This window comes from Triturus cristatus, chromosome 7, assembly GCF_964204655.1.
Source record: "Triturus cristatus chromosome 7, aTriCri1.1, whole genome shotgun sequence".
In the NCBI taxonomy this organism is placed as follows: Eukaryota; Metazoa; Chordata; class Amphibia; order Caudata; family Salamandridae; genus Triturus; species Triturus cristatus.
Window position 1 is genome coordinate 638884774 of NC_140590.1, and position 18854 is coordinate 638903627.

Genomic DNA, 18854 nt, shown 5'->3' on the forward strand with positions numbered 1-18854 from the left:
ATTTTCACCCACGCCCCAGGCTTGCCCCTCGCCACATACACCACCTTTTCTCGGAACATGCACCAATCCATATGTTCTTTCCAGGCCGACACCGCCGGGGGCCGCTGGGATCCCCACAGTTGAGCGATGTCACGCTTAGCTATCATATATCCCAGAGTCACCCATCGCGTCTGCGGAACCGAGTAATCAGTTGGTTCCCACACATTCAGCAAGCATCTCCTCGCTTCAGGCAACAGCGCGACATGCGTAACCAGACGCAGGACCTCATGCACACCACGCCAGAATCGCTCCACCTTCGGGCATTCCCACAAAATATGCAAAAAAGTCGCCAAAGCACCACACCCACGCTTACACAACCCATCCTCAGCATAACCCATACGCAGAAGCCTTGGCCCCGTCATGTAAACCCGGTGGAGTATCTTAAGCTGGGCGAAGCGAAGGCGAGCCGGTATGGCCACCTCCTTCGGAGAGGCCACCGCGGAAATCCAGTCTTCGTCGTCCAACTCCAGCCCGTCGGTAACCCAAGCCTCACGGAGGCCGGTCAGCAGGCCCGAGCGGTCATTAATCAATTTTTTGTAAATGAGGGAGATCGTGCTATCCGGAACGTGGCCATCCAGCACTCTATCCTCCAGGGGGGAAGACTCCGGGACGGAGGCGACGTCTGGGAAGACGGAGCCCAGCGCATGACGGACCTGCAAGTACCGAAAGTATTCACTGCCCTGCAGCTGAAACTCCGTCTGCAGCGTCTCGAATGTTTTAAATCCCCCTCTCGTCCAGAGGTCCCCCACTTTACTGATGCCAATCGTGTCCCACCAGGGTCTTAATATTGATCATGAATTACACTACTTTCTGGGTAATTAAGACCCCCACTGTCTGGTTTTATGGGACTATATCATACCGATTAACTTACAAGCTCCTGATTGCCTGAACCCAAGTGTACAGAGGGCCAGATAGAATTATTCATACCGAGCATAACACTACTTATGTGACTCCTAGTAGAAAGAATTTGATCTTGGTGAATACCGATGACAGATTCGAACAGGTTTTGCTTCACTAATGCATTAATTATGACCGTTTTTCCAATGAGCAGCCTTCTTCTCAATTCACAGTTGTATATTACGTGTTCTTTATAAATTGTATATATGTGTGATATTTGTTTTGACTTCTTATATCTTGTACCAAGGATTTATTGGTTTTGCGCATTTCACGTTACAGCGTGGAATAGGTTTGTACTGAATCTAATGGATGGAGAGAACAATAGGCTATTTACGAATAATTGACTTTCACCAAGCACAAGATAGGTGCACCATTTCCTTGTCTTTCGTATATGCTTTGACCCTTAGCATTACGCAAAACCAAACATGTTTCAAAATGGCCGCCGTACTAGCCATTTGATCTCTAGTCCTTCTTTTATTCACGTTACGTAAGTTTGGACGAGACCAAACCACACACGTGATTATACTTCCCGGTTTCCAAACTTTGATTATAAGGAAGGGAAACCTCTTGCATGTACGCACTCGAGACCGGGAAACCAGGGACGGGCGTCACGACAGATTCACTTTCAGCCGAATAAGGTAAGCCTTGCCAAACGCGGTGCGGATCTTAGCATAGAACTTTCTTACGAGAGACACAAATAGATTACTATGCCGGTTATAATTTTACCGAGTGTAAACCTTGTCCCCATTTTCACGTTCTCCAATATTTCCTATTCAAAGTGAACACTGCCTTTGACGGGTGCCATTTAAACATTACTAGCCTTAAAGATCATTTCACGATTACATCAATAGCCGGACAGAGGTGTAACTTGCATAAGGGTGTAGAACACAGGGGAAGGACAAGATGATTACCTTCCAATACACCTGGATTATTTTGCTTATGGGTAGTCTGAAATTTTGAACGGATTATTTACCCACAGTAGAAACATAGTTACTTTAGCGCATATAATTGTAAAGATCCACTCATTTTGGATATTTGCTTATTGAGATCGGAACTAATCTACTTTGAAATCGGGGTTATTTTATATTTGTTTTCACACACGAGACACGCTTAATGGCGCTTCTATAGTGGTACGTGCACAGTCCCCCGCTATATTATTACTCGACCACTCCGTTTTCTTACAATAAGACATTGTCGTTTTAGTTCTGCACTAACATTATGCTCCACTAGATTACTACCGCATACCATGTGTAGCTTAGCAGAATGGAGATTAAAAGTATGGGTTAATTAGGTTTTAACTTATTTTCACAGTACTGAAAATTAACAGGATCTCGCCAAGGATTGCAATATCCCACAGTAACAAGTGACGCCATTACCTCAGAAACCATAGGTGGTTTGGAATTATCACCACCTACTAAGTAGGTCTTTTACTTAAAATATATATATTTCTACTCCTAATTTTCTCTATTCTTGAAATTACTTTGGCTCTGACATCAGTGTGATATAGATATTATCATTCTTTCCAGATATATATACCAAGCCAAGAATAGGTAGATATGATCATATGCACTTCATTATAATTTTCTCCACTATTATGGCACCAATATATAGCACAAAAAACTTTTCATTCACCTGATCATGCGCGAACTCGCACTCCTTAGAACTTATATACACCAAATCACACCCGCTTCACTTCACTTTGAAACTCACCACGTGGGTGTGTCGTTCACATGTAGGATTCGTTTAGTATTCAGCGAACTTCCTCACCAAAGCACGTGCTTTTAGCTCTCTCCATCGCGATTAGAGTCATAGAGTTTCCGCTCATTCTATGAATTCACAACTTATGGTGATATTGACTTTGGTCATGTAAATTGTCTTTATTAATTGGACTGAAATGTCACCCATTTTTGTTGGGTCTCGAGTTCCACTACTGTGTTGCTGTGACATTATCATTAAGTACAACATGTTTTTTAAGAAAGAGACAATACAGTTCTTTAATCTCTTTTGCAAACACAGCCTTGAAAAAGTCGCGGGCCCACATTCCCACGTAGCGACGAAACACGTGTTGGCTGGCTGTTATGAACCACGGAGAAGATTGACAATGAATAAAAGAACCATCTAGAAGAAAAAGACTAAATCATTTCTTTTGTACACTGGATTGAATTGCATTGTGAAAACACGTTCCAATTTTATTTTATATAATTAGTACGTGTGCTAAGGATTGCTTTCTGAACTGTATTGAGCAAAGGCTCATAATTCTGGGAAGTCAGGTGGTACTTCTCACCTTGTAGCACCGTCAATCTATAAGTTCAGTACATATAAATACATGTAAATTTTCCCTGTGGCGCCTTTACCTAAACCTAAAACCCCGTTTACAGCATCTGAGTGCCACCACCACTTGGGTGTCGTCTGCGTAGGTGATTATTTTAATGCCGAAGGGCAGCACTATCTCAGCTAGTGGGGCCATGTAGGAATTAAAGAGGGTCGGGCTTAGTGAGGAACCCTGTGGGACCCCACAGTCAAGATGCCACTGCTTGGACATGGCTGACCCCTCAAATACCTGGTAGAAGCGATCCTCTAGAAAGGACTGAATCCAGGTCGGTGCTGTCTTTGCTATCCCCATGTCAGATAGCCGTTCAAGAAGAATGTTATGGTTGACCGTGTCGAAGGCGGCACTGAGGTCAAGTAAAATAATGGCTGCAGAGCCGCCCTGATCTAGAAGTCTTGACTAGTGTAGAATTAATATGCCGTTCAATCAGTTTGCTCAGCCATGGGAGGAGAGAGATGGGGCGATAGTTGGCCAGGTTGGAACGGTACAGATTCGTTTTTTTTTTAGAAGAGCTCTGACCTGGGCACATTTCCAGGCCTGGGGAACTGTACCAGAGGTAATGGAGGAGTTAAGTATGTCCATGATAACTGGGCCTACCGTGTGCTGGACCAGGGAAAGTTGTTTGGGGGGGGCAGGGTCCGTAGGGGAACCAGAAGTAACCCTGATGATGAGTGTCCAAAACCTTTGCGTCTAGCAGGGGGAAATCTTCTAACGAATTCGTCATTCTGGTTCTATAGCTAGAATCAGAGGAATCAGCCACATAAGGAGAGAATGACTGACAAATTAGTTGGATTTTCTGATGGAAGTATTCGGCTAGCTTGTTGCAGTGGTGGGAGGCATCCTCCATTTTGGAAGGTTCCTGGGGAAGGGCACAGAGGGATTTAGCTATTCTGAAAATTTATTTGGGGGCAGAAGCGGCGGCATTGATCTTGTCCTTGTAAAAGTGTGCTTGGGTTGACTTGATCTCAGCTTTGTAGGACCTTAAAGCTTCTTTGTATTCGGATTTCTTATCCTCCTCATAGTTTTGTCTCCATCTTCTCTCTAGTCGTCTGCATGATTGTTTGATTTTCCTTAGGCTAGTAGTGTACCATGGTGCCGATTTCTCCCTAAAATTCTTGAGGGCCGGTACCTTAGGCAGGAGCGAATCCAGCGAGTTACAGATCCATACATTGAAGTTAGTATTTGCCAGATCAGGATTGGGGTCGTAGGGGGTATGTTGGTGGCCAGTGTAGTGGACCAGGTGCTGGCAGAGAGCTTTGCCCATTTTCTCTCCAGTTTGATTGTCGGTTGCCGAACGGGATTAGGGGGCGCAGTCTCCCAGGTCATGGGAACTAGGAAGTGGTCAGTCCAGGGGAGTCGAATAGGTGCGGCCACTGATAGTTTCTGTGCGTTACTAAAGACGGGATCAAGGAGGTGGCCTTTGTCATGGGTGGAAGAAAGACCTTTTTGGATGATTTGTAGAGCAGAGAGGCAGGTAGAGAGCTCTATAGCGGAGAGATTAGAGGGGTCATCTACGTGGATGTTAAGGTCACCTAGAGTGAAATTGGCGAGGTTTACAGCTCGTTCGGCCACAAATGACGGAAGGAACTTAAGGAATTGGCCTATGGGTCCAGGGGGTCGGTATATTAGAAGACCCGAAAAGGTACAGGTGGGGGAGATTTCCAGAGCAAACTGCATACTTTCGCAATCGGGTAGATCCTCTGAAGATGAACGACAGCTAATCTGCTTTTTATAAATTATGGCTAATCCTCCGCCTATGGAGGTCAGACGGTCAGCTCTACATATAAGATAACCGGGAGGGAGGGTCTGGACGATATCTGGCTCAGAGTTGATGTGTAGCCAGGTTTCCGTTAGGAATAGAACGTCAGGCTGACGGTCTTCTAATAAAAGGTAGAGTTCTGTAGAATGTCTGGGGAGGGAGCGACAATTCAATAGAAGCAACTTTAGAGGAGGGGTCGGTATGTGGGGGTCTTTGAGGTTGGGTAGCAGTTTGAAGTGGCAGGTAATGCAATCAGAGGACTCTTTAATAGGATTTATGGAGTGTGCGCACTGCGCAGGGATGGAGCCCCTTAGGGATTTAAGAAAGTGGCTGCTGTAACGGATAGAGGCGCTAAAACCGGCAGGGGTTTTGGCCCCAGGTTCCAGCCGGTTGCAGACGGGCGCAGACGGGCTTGCCTTCGGCACGCCGCTGGCGCGCCCGCTGCGCGACTGGAAGTGCATCCGTTTAAGTGGGGAGTCAGCGTGAGAGCGCTGATTGGCTGACTGGCTAACCCGGAAATTACCTGCCTTGGAGATGTCTCCGACCAGCTCTCTGCTCAACGGCACAAGCCGAGTCGGACCGGGGCTTAAGGAGCACTCCAAAGAAGCAGCAGGTTAGTGTGCAAATGAGCAAAACAGTTTTTAAAAATGGCAGCGAGATGGGTGTAGCGAACAATTAAAATAAGAGCAGCACTAATAGTATTGATTCTATGTTAAAACAATAAAGTTCTTAGCAGTTGATCACAGCTAGCGGCATAACCTCTTAGATTCAGGCTCTGCGCGCGTCCGCTGCGCGACTGGAAGTGCATCCGTTTAAGTGGGGAGTCAGCGTGAGAGCGAGAGCGCTGATTGGCTGACTGGCTAACCAGGAAATGACCTGCCTAGGAGATGCCTCCGACCAGCCCTCCGCTCAACGGCACAAGCCGAGTCGGACCGGGGCTTAAGGAGCACTCCAAAGAAGCAGCAGGTTAGTGTGCAAATGAGCAAAACAGTTTTTAAAAATAGCAGTGAGATGGGTGTAGCGAACAATTAAAATAAGAGCAGCACTAATAGTATTGATTTTATGTTAAAACAGTAAAGTTCTCAGCAGTTGATCACAGCTAGCGGCATAACCTCTTAGATTCAGGCTCTGCGCGCTCTGCGCGCTTCACCTACATTGTAAATGTATTGATTGTTATAAGCATGGGATGGGTCAAGATCACCTTACATTGCATACTGGCCAGCTCGACCAACCTTTTTGAATTAAGAGTGGATGGGAGTAATGCATGTGGAGCAATATGATACATTGTACTGGCTAATGAAGTAGTAGTTTGTGTAATTAGACTGCTTTCTCGAAGGTTGTTGCAGGCGAAATTGTAGATCCCAAGGTAACTGAAAATAGCAATAGGGAGTAGCAGGGAAGGACAAATTTGTCTTACGAATTCTCTATTAACACTCAAATATGTGGGATGAGTACAATTTGAGACTCACAGGGAATTTATCAAGTTATTTTTTCGAGAAGAAACAACATTTATTTATATTTCACTCTCTTAAACTAATGTGCCAGATTTGTCAATCATATATTGTCTATTTGATTATTAAATGTGTTTGCTTGTTTCAGATCCCAGAAGAGTGTTAAGCCTCCATTTTTACAGCAGTAAAGTACATAGCTCCTGGATTTGAAAGCTTTATGTGGGACAGGAGGTTGTGGATGCATTGAGCATATGAATCTAGCTAGATGTGAACAGAAACAAGTTGTTAGAAAAGGAAAATGTGAAAATGCTGAAAAGCCTAGTGTATTTTGCACTAAGGCTGGAGGTCTTTAACCTGCAGATCAGTATGTTCTTAAGAATGTTTTATGAATAACCTTTCTGTAATGGGATGCTCAAATTCTCACTGTAATATTGATAATGTTGAACTTGTAATCAATGTTTTTATTAGAGAACCTGTTTTTTTTTTTAGAAATATAATAGAATGATACAGTTTTGTTGCTTTCTTCTTAGAATGGAATGGTGACTAAAGATCTTATAAAACTGAAAACGCTACTGTGTGAAATAGAGGTACGTGAGAGTTGTATTGCTTCAGATTCTACTTTGTATTAAATTAATATATAAATGTGCAAATAAATAATTTTATTGTACTTTCAAATATATAGGAGATTTTGATGTGAAGTAGAAAGCCGCTCCCATTGATGTGTTCTGAACATGGGTAAAAGTAATTAACTAATGTCTTCTTTCACTGTTAATCACCTTAATATTAACTCACTTGGAGTTGATATGAGTGCAAATGTTCCAAAATCAAGAGCCTCTTCATTACACTGTTTTGACCCATGTACGGATACAGAGTCCAGAACTCCAGTTAACGTTTTATCACTGTCGTAATAGGGTATGTAATCACCCACCTTGTATTTCCTCCCCTAAATGTGTCTAGATTATCAAAATATCTGTTGGCATCCTTGTCCATTGAGGGATTGTTTTTATCACAATCTGTATTATGAATATATTCATTACCATCTCTGGAGTGTATTGTGATCTACCAGTATCTTCAAACGTTTGTTTAGTTGGACATGCCAAGGAAAGGAATATATCGCAAAAGCACATTCTTTATTGACCAGGGGAGTGAACAGGTTGGACATTTCTCTGGAGAAGATAAACCCCTTCATTTTCTAGTAGACATTTAGAGGAAGCATGCCTCCATGGAGTGCTTAAATGACCTGGAACTACTATCTAGGTATGTGAGCGCCCACCAAGATTCCTGGATGACTAATTCATATTCCCAGCCTGAGCAGTGGCAGAAGGGAGTTGCGAGTTATAGTCGGACTATATGCAAGTAGCAGTTGACGTAGGCATTTTGAATTAACTGACTCTTCACGAATATTAATGACCTGATTGGGTGCTCTACCATACTAGGGGGTTTAGGCTTTCCATGACATCTAAAATACTTGTTCGAGGCATATGAGCTGCAGATTACACACACTGCATAGATCGCCATCTGGTGTTGGGCCCGGATGTTTGCAGTCGTTTTTCCTCTTGGAAAGTCTTTGGAAGTCACGAGGTATGTGACTCCTCCTTTGGATCATACTGCGCATGGGCTTCGGCTCCATCCTCAGATTGTTTTTTTCCGCCATCGGGCGCGGATGTGATCTTCGTGCTCCGGTTCCGAACAGTTTCCAGTTCTTCTATCGACGCGCAATCCTTTCCCCCCTTCGCGGTATTGTTTTCGATGGCGATCTCCACACTCGACGTGGCTCTCATCGATCCAAGTCTTCGATTCCGGTCGTCGACGAGGGCCTTCGGGCCTACCCAAGCTCCGGTCCTGGCTGATGGAAAGGACGCCATTCAAAAAGTGTCCTCGATGTGGGTCCAAATTTCCCCACACAGATCTCCATGAGGTATGCAACCTCTGCCTCTCCCCTGAACACGAGGCTGAGACTGTCCGGCGTGCAAGTCCTTCCGGTCCAAGAAAACCATTCGAGAGCGAAGGGCGAGAACAACCATGGCACACTCGTCGACAGCGATCCCAGACGACATCTTCGGAGAAGGTGTCGAAGCTCCAGAAGGGCAGCGCACCGAGGAGGGCCTCGTCAGCGCCTCCGAGGCCGACGATTCAGATGTCGAGGACATCACCCAGGCACAGAGGGTCATGAGTACCAACATCCACCCCACACCCTCGACGGCATCGAAAAAGGCTTCGGTCACGCCTTCGCGCCTAGGCACGACCAAGGACACTGCTTCCCACACTGCGCCTTCGTGCCCGGTAAAGAAGCCTATCAAGCCTTCCGACGGCTTGGGCTCGAGCCAGCCTACCGTCGGTGCCGAGAAACACTCCTCCGCACCGATGCCGAAAAATAAAATGGCCTCCTCCTCGGCACCAAGCTCCACACCGAAACACTTGGCGCCGAAAACAAACACTAGCTCCTCAGTACCGACACCATCACCGGAGCCGACCACAAAACATAAAGCCATCGACACCCACACCTCGAAACCGAAAGTCATCTCCCGAGCCAAGTAAACAACCAGCTATTCCGAAGCCGCACAGTTCAAGACAAAGAACTGATGCAGACTCCAAGACAAAAAGACCTACGGCCCGATGCCTTCGGCACCGACGGATCGGACACTCACTGAAGAACTATTTAGGCCTGATCCATTACAAAAAACACTGGTCAAGGACCCTAAGACTGGACATTTGATGCTCAGCATCAAAAAGAGACCGCTGGACAAGCCTGCCCCAGCTCCACCTCCAAAGAGGAAAGACTTTGCTACCTCCCCTTTGAGAATACTTTCACCCCCTCCGCCTTCTCCCCACCTCATCATTCCTCCACACCCTCTCCGGATGATGATGTCTATGATGACACAGGGGGGGGACGAGCCCCATGACCAAACCTATAGGGGTCCCCACTCCTACAGCCTCCCCAGACCCATGGGACGGCTATAACATTCCAGACATCCCTAATGTCCCGCAGGATGATCTCTACCCTTCGAGACCATCCCCACCTTAAGATTCATTGGGGTTTAACCAACTACTCCAGAGGGCTGCACACTACCACGGTGTGGATCTCCATACTGACCCCGTGGAGGAGGACTTCCTCCTAGATATCTTCGACACAACACACAGGGCCACTTCCATCCTGCCCATGCTCAAAGGCGTTATCAAGCATGTGCCGGAGGTCTTTAAAGACCCGGTCAGAGGCAGGGTCATCAACCCTCACATCGACAAAAAATATAAGGCTGCCCCTACAGAGCCCACCTACATCAGAGGGCCAGCGCCACTAGATTTCCTAGTAGTGTCCACTGCAAGAAAGCGTGCAAACTCCCAGGTATCAGGCGAGGCACCACCACCGGATAAGGAGTCCAAACTCTTGGACGCATCGGGCAAGCACACTGCATCCCAGACTGCCAGCATATGGTGCATCGCAAACACACAAGCGCTTTTGGCAAGATACGACAGGACACATTATGATGAATTAGAAGCCATAATGCAACACCTCCCTGATAAATATAAAAATAGAGCCAATAAGCTAATCCGGGAGGGTAAAACCATCACCAACACCTCCATTCGCAGTGCCCTAGATGCAGCTGACACCGGCTCTAGGGCAATTAACACCAGCATCCTCCTCCGTCGGCATGCCTGGCTACGAATTTCAGGTTTCAAACCAGAGGTGCAAGCTTCCATCCTGAACCACCCCTTTGACCAGGAACATCTGTTCGGCCCAAAGGTTGATGAGGCCCTAGAAAAAATGAAGAAAGATACAGATGCGGCGAAGTCTATGGGGGCCTTACAATCGCACCCTCCCAGGCGCTCCTTTCGGCGCTCTTCCTTTCGAAGCACCTCCAGAGGCTACTCATCTGACACCGCTTCTACTTCCTATAAAGCCCCTACCCAATCCACCTTTACAAGGGCTTACCAAAGAGGCGGCTACAGGGGCAACAATAATAAAGGCAGAGGCAAGACAAACACCTCCCGCTCTGCCCCCACCCCTGCCCAATGACTTCCCTCCACTCCCCCCAGACCATCCCACTCCGGTCGGGGGCAGACTCCACATTTTCCTTCCTGTCTGGACTACCATCACCTCAGACAAATGGGTAACGCAAAAAATTCAGTCAGGCTACTGCCTCGAACTAACATCTACCCCCCCCAAACATTCCACCCAAACAATGCCCAATGTCTCAGTAACATTTAGCACTACTAAAACAAGAGGTAATCTCACTCCTAAAAAAGAGTGCGATAGAACTAGTTCCTACCAACCAAAAATTGGTAGTTTACTCCCTATATTTTCTCATACCAAAAAGGGACCTAGACCTCAGGCCCCTAAATAACTATATGCACTCAGACCATTTCCACATGGTCACACTCCAGCAGGTACTTCCACTGCTCTCCCAAAACGACTTCCTGGCCACCTTAGACCTCAATGACGCCTATTTCCACATTCCTGTTCACAACGCTCACAGGAAGTTTCTCAGATTTGTAGTGGACGGTTAACACTATCAATTCAAGGTGCTCCCCTTCGGAGTCACCACAGCACCACGGGTGTTTACCAAGTGCCTAGCAGTAGTTGCAGCACACCTGCGAAGGCAACACATTCATGTCTTCCCATACCTAGACGACTGGCTCATAAAATCCAACTCATACAACCAGTGTGTACAACACACTCACACCACTATCCAACTACTTCACGACCTGGGCTTCACAGTAAATCACATGAAGTCCCATCTGCAACCATCCCACATAAAGCAATACCTAGGTGCCACCATAGACACCACAAAAGCGCTAGCCTACCCCAGTCCTGCCAGGATAGCAAGCATTCAGGCTCTCCATGCCAAATTTCAGCCAGAACACTCTCTTCCAGCTCGAGTGTTCATGCAACTTATAGGAATGATTGCCTCTTGCATATTCATAGTACATCACGCAAGACTCCAGATGCATCCTCTCCAAGAGTGCTTAGCGCGCCAATGGAACAAGGCCCATGGTCAACTGACAGATCTGGTGTTGGTAGACGGTCGTGCCCATCGCTCTCTGCAGTGGTGGACCACCAAAAACCTTTCAAAAGGGCGACCGTTCCTGGACCCGGTTCCTCAGATAGTACTAACAGTGGACGCATCGCTCTCCGGTTGGGAAGCTCACCTACTACATCACACCATGCAGGGCAGGTGGACACCTCAACAAAAGTTACTCCACATCAAACATCTGGAGTTACTAGCCATATTCATAGCCCTAAAAGCTTTTCAAACGCATGTCTCAGGCAAGGCCGTCTTAGTCCGCACCGACAACATGACAGCCATTTACTATATACAAAAATAAGGCGGCACACACTCTCTGCAGCTCTCTCAGCTAGCACAGAGCATATGGAGATGGGCCATACCCCAAAAAATCTTCCTCCTAGTCCAACATGTCCCAGGAGTCCAAAACACTATGGCAGATCTGCTGAGCAGACAAACACAACAAATCCACGAGTGGGAACTCCATCCACAAGTTCGAACTACATCCACAAGTTCTTCACCCGTACTTTCAAATGTGTGGGCATCCACAGATAGACCTCTTCGCCACCCACGAAAACGCCAAATGCCCAAGCTTCGCCGCCAGATATCCACACCCATTGTCCAAAGGCAATGCGATATGGATGAACTGGTCAGGCAGATTTGCGTACGCTTTTCCGCCTCTCCCACTCATTCCATTAGTGGTGCGCAAACTACAACACTCCCTCACTCTCATCCTAGTAGCTGCAACTTGGGCCAGACAGCCGTGGTAAACCACACTGCTGGAACTATCTGTAGTAGCGCAACAAAAATTACACCTCTCTCCATGCCTCTTAACCCAGAACCATGGAGAGATCAGGCACCTGGACCCAGCTCAGCTCAACCTTGCGATCTGGCTCCTGAACACTGTTCCCGTTAAGCTGCGCGCGCACCTCTATTAACGTGAGCGCGCACTGCCGTATGTGCAGTGCGCACACACCCACGACATCCCGCGAGTGAATCGCGCCGCTGCTTTAAAAAAGCGAGCTGCGTGAAAATCACTCACTTCCTGGATGCGGTGTCGGGAGTAAAGGTAAGGCGTGTTTGGGGGCTTGCGGCTGTCAGCACTTGCGGGGCAGATTGTGGGCTTTTGTTTAACTATTCATGTTAATCACAGCCCCTTCATGAGCTGTGATTAACATAAATACTTAAACAAAAGCCCACACTCTACCCCACCAGGCCCGGTTCTAGCCAAACAGGAGCCTTGGCCCTCGCAGTGAGGGCTTGAAGGCAGGCGCGCAACGCCATGGGGCTCAAAGTGCTGCAACCCCCCCCTCGTGTGTGTCAGCCCGGGCCGAGACAGCTTCCCGGGCACACAGACCGTTTTAGAGATTATCGTTGCCACACCCGAGTACTTCACAGGTCTTTAAAAGTCCATTTACATGTTAACCTGGCTTTATTTATTTTTTCACCCCTTCATCTCCACATGGCGAAAGGCGACAAATCCTTTCTTTGTCAATGGTAACCTTTGCCTACTGTTCTGCTGCGTTGATATTTCTTTTTCTATGCAGCGCAGGAGAGGAGGAGTTTATTTATTCCTATTTACCTTTCCTGACCCCTGCAGCGGCTTATCACATCAGGCTGTGACACAAAGTTTGACTATTGGAGTAGGTACGAGAATGTGTTACTACATTTTTTTTCTTTTTAAAATCTGCAGTGTGTGCTTCATTTAAACAGTTTTTATCATTATCATGGCCGATGCAGGACAACAATACGACAGTACAAAATGCCCAGATAACACTAGTGATCCTGCTGGAGAGCAATCATTTGTCTGTCAGATGAACTGTATTTTATGTGGATAGCTCAGTGGGTTACTGCCTTTGTCACAGAGACCCTTGTGTTACTTGCAGTTCAGAAGTTACAATCCTAACATAGGACAGTGACCAATGAACTGTCATCAAAGAGCTGCAGACAAACATGAATGGTATAGTTAGAACTTGTCTTTTTTTGTTTTGTGATATAGTTAGAACTTCCCCAGTCTTTCATTATTCTAATGTTGCTAAAATGAGTATGTTTGGGCAGATATACATTTTTATCGGTAAAGCTGACCCCCATGGAATACTCTTTAAATCCTAAGGTTGTGTTTTCCCAGACCAAACCCACTCAAAATATACTACCCACCAGTATGGATGACATGTGATTCCTACACCTTGTAATCCTCATTGGCTTATGTGACATTCCCTGTAGACTGATTTACATACTTGTATGATTCATTGTCTCTGTATAATGTGTGCGTGGTGTAAAGTACTGACACACACTACACTGATATGAGTAGCGCTATACAACAAATGAAATGCATATGAGAGAGGGGCTAAGTAAAGATGAGGGGCACTGTTGGAGGGTGGCAATGAGGGAGTCTGAGAAGGAGGTCATGAGGGGGAGGGGCCACAGAGAGATAAGCGGCACTGGTGGAGGGTGGCAGTGAGGGAATCCGAGGAGGAGGTCATAAGGGGGAGGGGCTATGGGGAGATGAGGGGCACTTGTGGCAGTGAGGGAATTCGAGGAGGAGGTCAATAGAGGGGGCCATGGAGGGATGAGGGGCACTGTTGGAAGGTGGTAGTAAAGGTATTTACGGAGAAAGAGGTTATTGGTGTGGCACCAAAAAATACTTTATAAATCTCACACTAATTATAGGGTAGCAAGTAAAAACTATATAGGGTCTATATAGTTTTTACTTGCTACCGCATAATTAGTGTGAGATTTATGATATGGAAGCTTTATAGGATAGAGTTGTTCTCTTTTCTATATTGTAGCATTTTTCTTCCTTTTGGCCCCCCTTTGTGAGCTACACCAAAAAATACTTTCGCATCAGCGCTGAAGCCGGCCCTGTCATGGCCTTTATGTTTTTGTTTATTTAATTAGCAGTCGGGTCATAAGGGCTACTGTGGAACATACTTTAAAGTGCGTGCTAATTATATTTACTGCTATATTCAATGTTTTAAGTTTGTAGGTGATTTTACTAATGTTTATACCGGGAAAAATGAAAGTGGAGTCCTATGGTGCCTGATATGGGGCTGGTGTCCAAGGTCAGCTGTGAGATAAGGTGCACTGGAGAGAAGTAGTGGATAATCAAGCCTGTAAGGGAGTGCGTCGCAGAGTCCGGGGTCAGGCGGAGGTAGTAATGAAGAGGGATTCTCCCTGAAGGCTCGCACAGAGGGAGCCAGAGAAGTGTCACTTGCCTGATACTCCCACCTCAAAAACCTCCTCTTCCCAATAAAGGAACATTACATGGAAAAAGCACTTTTTGAGAGTGATAATATTTAGAAAGAGATTCGGAAAAAAAGTGCATTTTACTGGGCCTTGTAAGACTAAGAAGAGATAAAGGAGGGCCCGGAAGCAGGCCTGCCTAGACATATATGCGACAATTCAAGCCCGCAGTGGCCCACCCAAAATAAAAATTCCTGGAGCCAGGCCTGTTTTCCACATGGCTCTTTACAAACAAAAGAGTAGAGCAAGTTTAAAAACCCAGCGTGTACTTTTAGAAAGTACCTGCTGTGTTTTTAAAGTTGCTCTTCTCTTTAGTTAGTAAAGCGCGGTACGGGGAATATTGTGGGCTTTTGTTTAAGAATTCATGTTAATCACAGCTCGTGAAGGGGCTGTGATTAACATGAATACTTAAACAAAAGCCCACAATCTTCCCCGCACTGCGCTTTACCAACATAAGTGTAGAGCAAGTGTAAGAATACAGCGTGTACTTTCTGAAAGTACACGCTGTTTTTTTAAACTTGCTGTGCTCTTTAGCATAGCTGCCAAGGTTTCAGATTGCTATGTGTGGCATTTTAATAATTTCCCTGTAATTGTGAATGACCTTTCAGCAACTATGAGTGACATTTTCTCCCGAGCAAAAATTAAGCAATGAAACATAGGGAAACAAATAAATATCCGAAATTACACCCATTTGAGCTACAAGAAACTGTGAGAAGCAATTGAAGTAAAGTGCACTGATGGGGGCGTGCAAACAGTGACGGTGATATGCTCTGCCAATCAGTGCGCCCCTTGCTGAGTGGTAGCTGAAACCAGAGTATTAGCTCGATAACTGCACTTTTTATCTCCATCCTGAAACATTGCAACATTCAGGTGCTACACCTTTAGGTACTCATTAGAAACAAGACTTCATCTCATTTGCACCTTTAAGCCCAACACAAAACATGATGCAGTCCAGTCTGTGGCACCATCAGGCTATACTGAGAATACATTATTTTGATTATCACCATACAGGCCAGGGTTTTGCAGTTAGGAACTGTTGGAAGGCGGACCCCGAGAAGTCGGCGAGACCACTCGGGGGGGGGGCCCCCACACTGTACGAAGTAGCCGAGCGCTGCAGAGAAGCCTCCTGGGAGATCCTTCTCCTATTATGTACTAGCACAGTAACACCACCACACCGGACTCAAGGAGGTTGTCTCAAGACGAGCAATTCTTTATCAGCACTTAAAGGTTACGGGATCAATATTTACACGAAAAGGGATCAAGGGATCCACAAAAGTCTCAGTGTCTCTTTAGAAGGGAAGGGGTAGCGGGACAGTCTTTGGCAGGAGCTTGGTACGAGGGTACCTGGGGCCCAGTTCTTATCCTCACGCTGGAGGGCCTCCGGAACTCGGAGGGGTCGAGCTGCGACGGCGTCAGCAGGGCTCTGGCGTTCAGTTCGTGGAGAGCCGCGACCAGGTCAGCGGGGCTCTCAAGATGGTTTCTGCTCAGCTCGAGCCGCGACGTCGTCAGCAGGGCTCCGAGGGAGGTTTCAGCGAGGTTGGGCCGCGACAGCGTCAGCAGGGCCCCGATGTTCCGGGGGGGCTTCAAGGTTTCAGCAAGAAGGAGCCGCGACGCAGTCTGCAGGGCTCGTGGTGGTTTCAAGCAAGAGTTCTTCTCCGTAGGGTCGGCCGCGATTCAATCAGCAGGGCTCTCGACTCCGGGATACAACTGCCGGTCTGTTGCGGGGTCGCCCCAGATATAGGCCTGGAGCCCTTTGAAGTCCGGACCCTTGCGCCCGGAGGGGCGGAGAGGCCGGGTTGGGAGCGGCCAGACGCCCAGCAGGAGAGGCGCCGGGCCCAGGAGAGATGGAGGCCGATCGCACCTCGGTGTGTGGGGACGGTTGGGGGTCCCATCGATACCGCCCTTCGCCAGGGCGATGAGGTGTTCACGTGATACCCCCTGGCCAGTTCTTGGTGCCTCAATGTCTGGGCCTCGCTGGGGCCGAGGCCGGGTTGAGCGGAGTCAGGTGGACTGGTGTGCAGGGTCACGTGGCAGGCAACAAAATGGTGGAGCCCCGAGGTGTATGCGACCTCGTGCGGCTCGAACGGGTGGCCCGTGGAGGCCAGGGCGGGGAACGGGCCCAACCCCAGGGAAGTCAGGACCACGCCACGAGGCCGGGTCCAACAGGAACATTCTGCTTTGTAGGAATGCTTGTCATAAAAAGGCTCACTGGGTGCTCATAGGCAGGGAGTGAGCACAACCACATTGATACATTGTCTTGTTAAGTTACAAGACCATTGGCATTGTAATACCCTAAGATCATTTAGCTGGCATGGTTTACGTGTGTACATAGAGCATGCCTCTGCGGAGAAGTAGTGAAATATGTCAAATTCAAGCATGGATTTTATGAATTGACTTTAGGAGAATCCTATTTTATTTGTGTTTTACTAAAAAAAGGTTTTCTGAAGAAAAAGGATTAATCAATACAATCAGTAGCTTTATGTAATGTTCCTAGCTCCCAGCTGAAAGGCATTGTATGTTGTAAAGGGTATGGCAGAAGTGTTTTTAAATTAGTAGATAGAACAGCGCAGAGCCTATATTCTTAGTTAACTATTTTTTGTATGTTAGCAAAGTGTAAACATAGATAAAGAACACACTCAAAAAAACGTTTGAGCGTAGGCAAAGACTCCTATTTCCTGCAGACAGTGCTGGATTTTGCCTTGCAATTATGCAAGAGGGGGGTGGCATTATCCCAGGGTTAGGCATCATCATGCCATAGATGCCTGGAGCTGCCACCCTTATGCTTGAGCTAGTTTTATTCAAATGGTAGGCACCATCATACCATGGATTCCTTTAACTTGCAAAGAATTATCAACATTATGCCAGCGCCGACTTTATACTGGAAATGTGCCAGTCACACACATTCAGGCATGCACTCCCATACTCTGGCACAGGCACTCTCACTAACTGTATTAAATGTAGTTACTCTGCGAGGCTGCAGTGCGTGTGGTGCAAGTTGCAGCCCCTCTCCCTTGTGGTACCTACAGCATAGCAGGAGGTATGGGGTCGAAAATGCAGAGCTTGAATTCTAGCTAGTCATTTAGTGGTTTGAGACGTATAGAGGTTGGCTGTTTAGGCATCTATTTTAGTATTTGAGGAACTCCCTTGAATTGGCAGCCCTACTGTGCCTTGTTCTGTGTTTTGTTTAAACTTATCTTCAAGTAAAACATGATTAAAGGTTATTTCTCTTGATGCTGATTTTTAAATTTCAGGTTGAATTTTTCTATTTACTGTTCAAAAACACCCTTACGTTCTTACAACCAAAAGCTATATTACTCTTCCGCTCGGGTGGTCTGTCGCAGTTTTTCTGCCATTGCAATGAATGGAAATGCAGCTCTTTGATAGTTAATAGCTTACTGTTCTATATTAGGATTTAAACTTCTAAACTGCAAGTAACAAAAGGGGCAACATTTCCCCACCCAATGAATAGTGCTCCAGTTAAGAATCTTTAGTAAAATCTTATGATGGTACCACCGTTGGGGGCATATTATCAAGAATGGCGTTAAAATTATCGCCGCTTTAGCAGCAGGAAACTGCCGCTAAAGCGGCGATAATGGGCTTGATAATATGCCCTTGAACATTCCAATAGAAGCCCAGATTCACATCAGAACATGGGCTTCTATTGGAATTCTCAAGGGCATATTATCAAGCCCATCATCGCCGCTTTAGCGGCAGTTTCCTGCCGCTAAAGCGGCGATAATTTTAACGCCGTTCTTGATAATATGCCCCTTGGAGTCTTGTGCTTTTCTAAACCTGAAGTGTACTTGCCTGTGTAACCAATTCATGTCATGGAGTGTTTATCCAATTTGCAAACCGACCTTAAGACCCTTAATGTGGCGCTGTATGTGTAAAAATGCACCATCTTTTCACTTATTAAAGTAAATGTTTGGAGTGACATTTGGCGCAGCACACGCGCGCGGTCTGGTTCCTGGCGCACATAGCCAAGGTTGCAGCGCACAGAGACCCTCCACTGCCGCACACAGAGGAAAAAAATTAGAGGGAACATTGCTCCTGAAATCTTAGAATTCGGTTACTTAAATCTTCCCCCTGACTGTATGAATGTCATTAAAGAAGCTAGACGACCTACCACTAGA

At 46.6% G+C, this 18854-nt stretch overlaps 1 protein-coding gene across 3 annotated transcripts in view; it reads left to right on the forward strand.

Moving 5' to 3' along the window:
• HELZ (helicase with zinc finger) overlaps window positions 1-18854 on the forward strand; it is a 2003166-nt gene that overhangs the window by 302657 nt on the left and 1681655 nt on the right. For all 3 annotated transcript variants that reach the window (XM_085617266.1, XM_085617269.1, XM_085617268.1), the window contains exon 6: window positions 7006-7062. In XM_085617266.1, the coding sequence (XP_085473392.1) occupies window positions 7006-7062 (57 nt within the window). The remainder of the gene's footprint in view (window positions 1-7005; window positions 7063-18854) is intronic.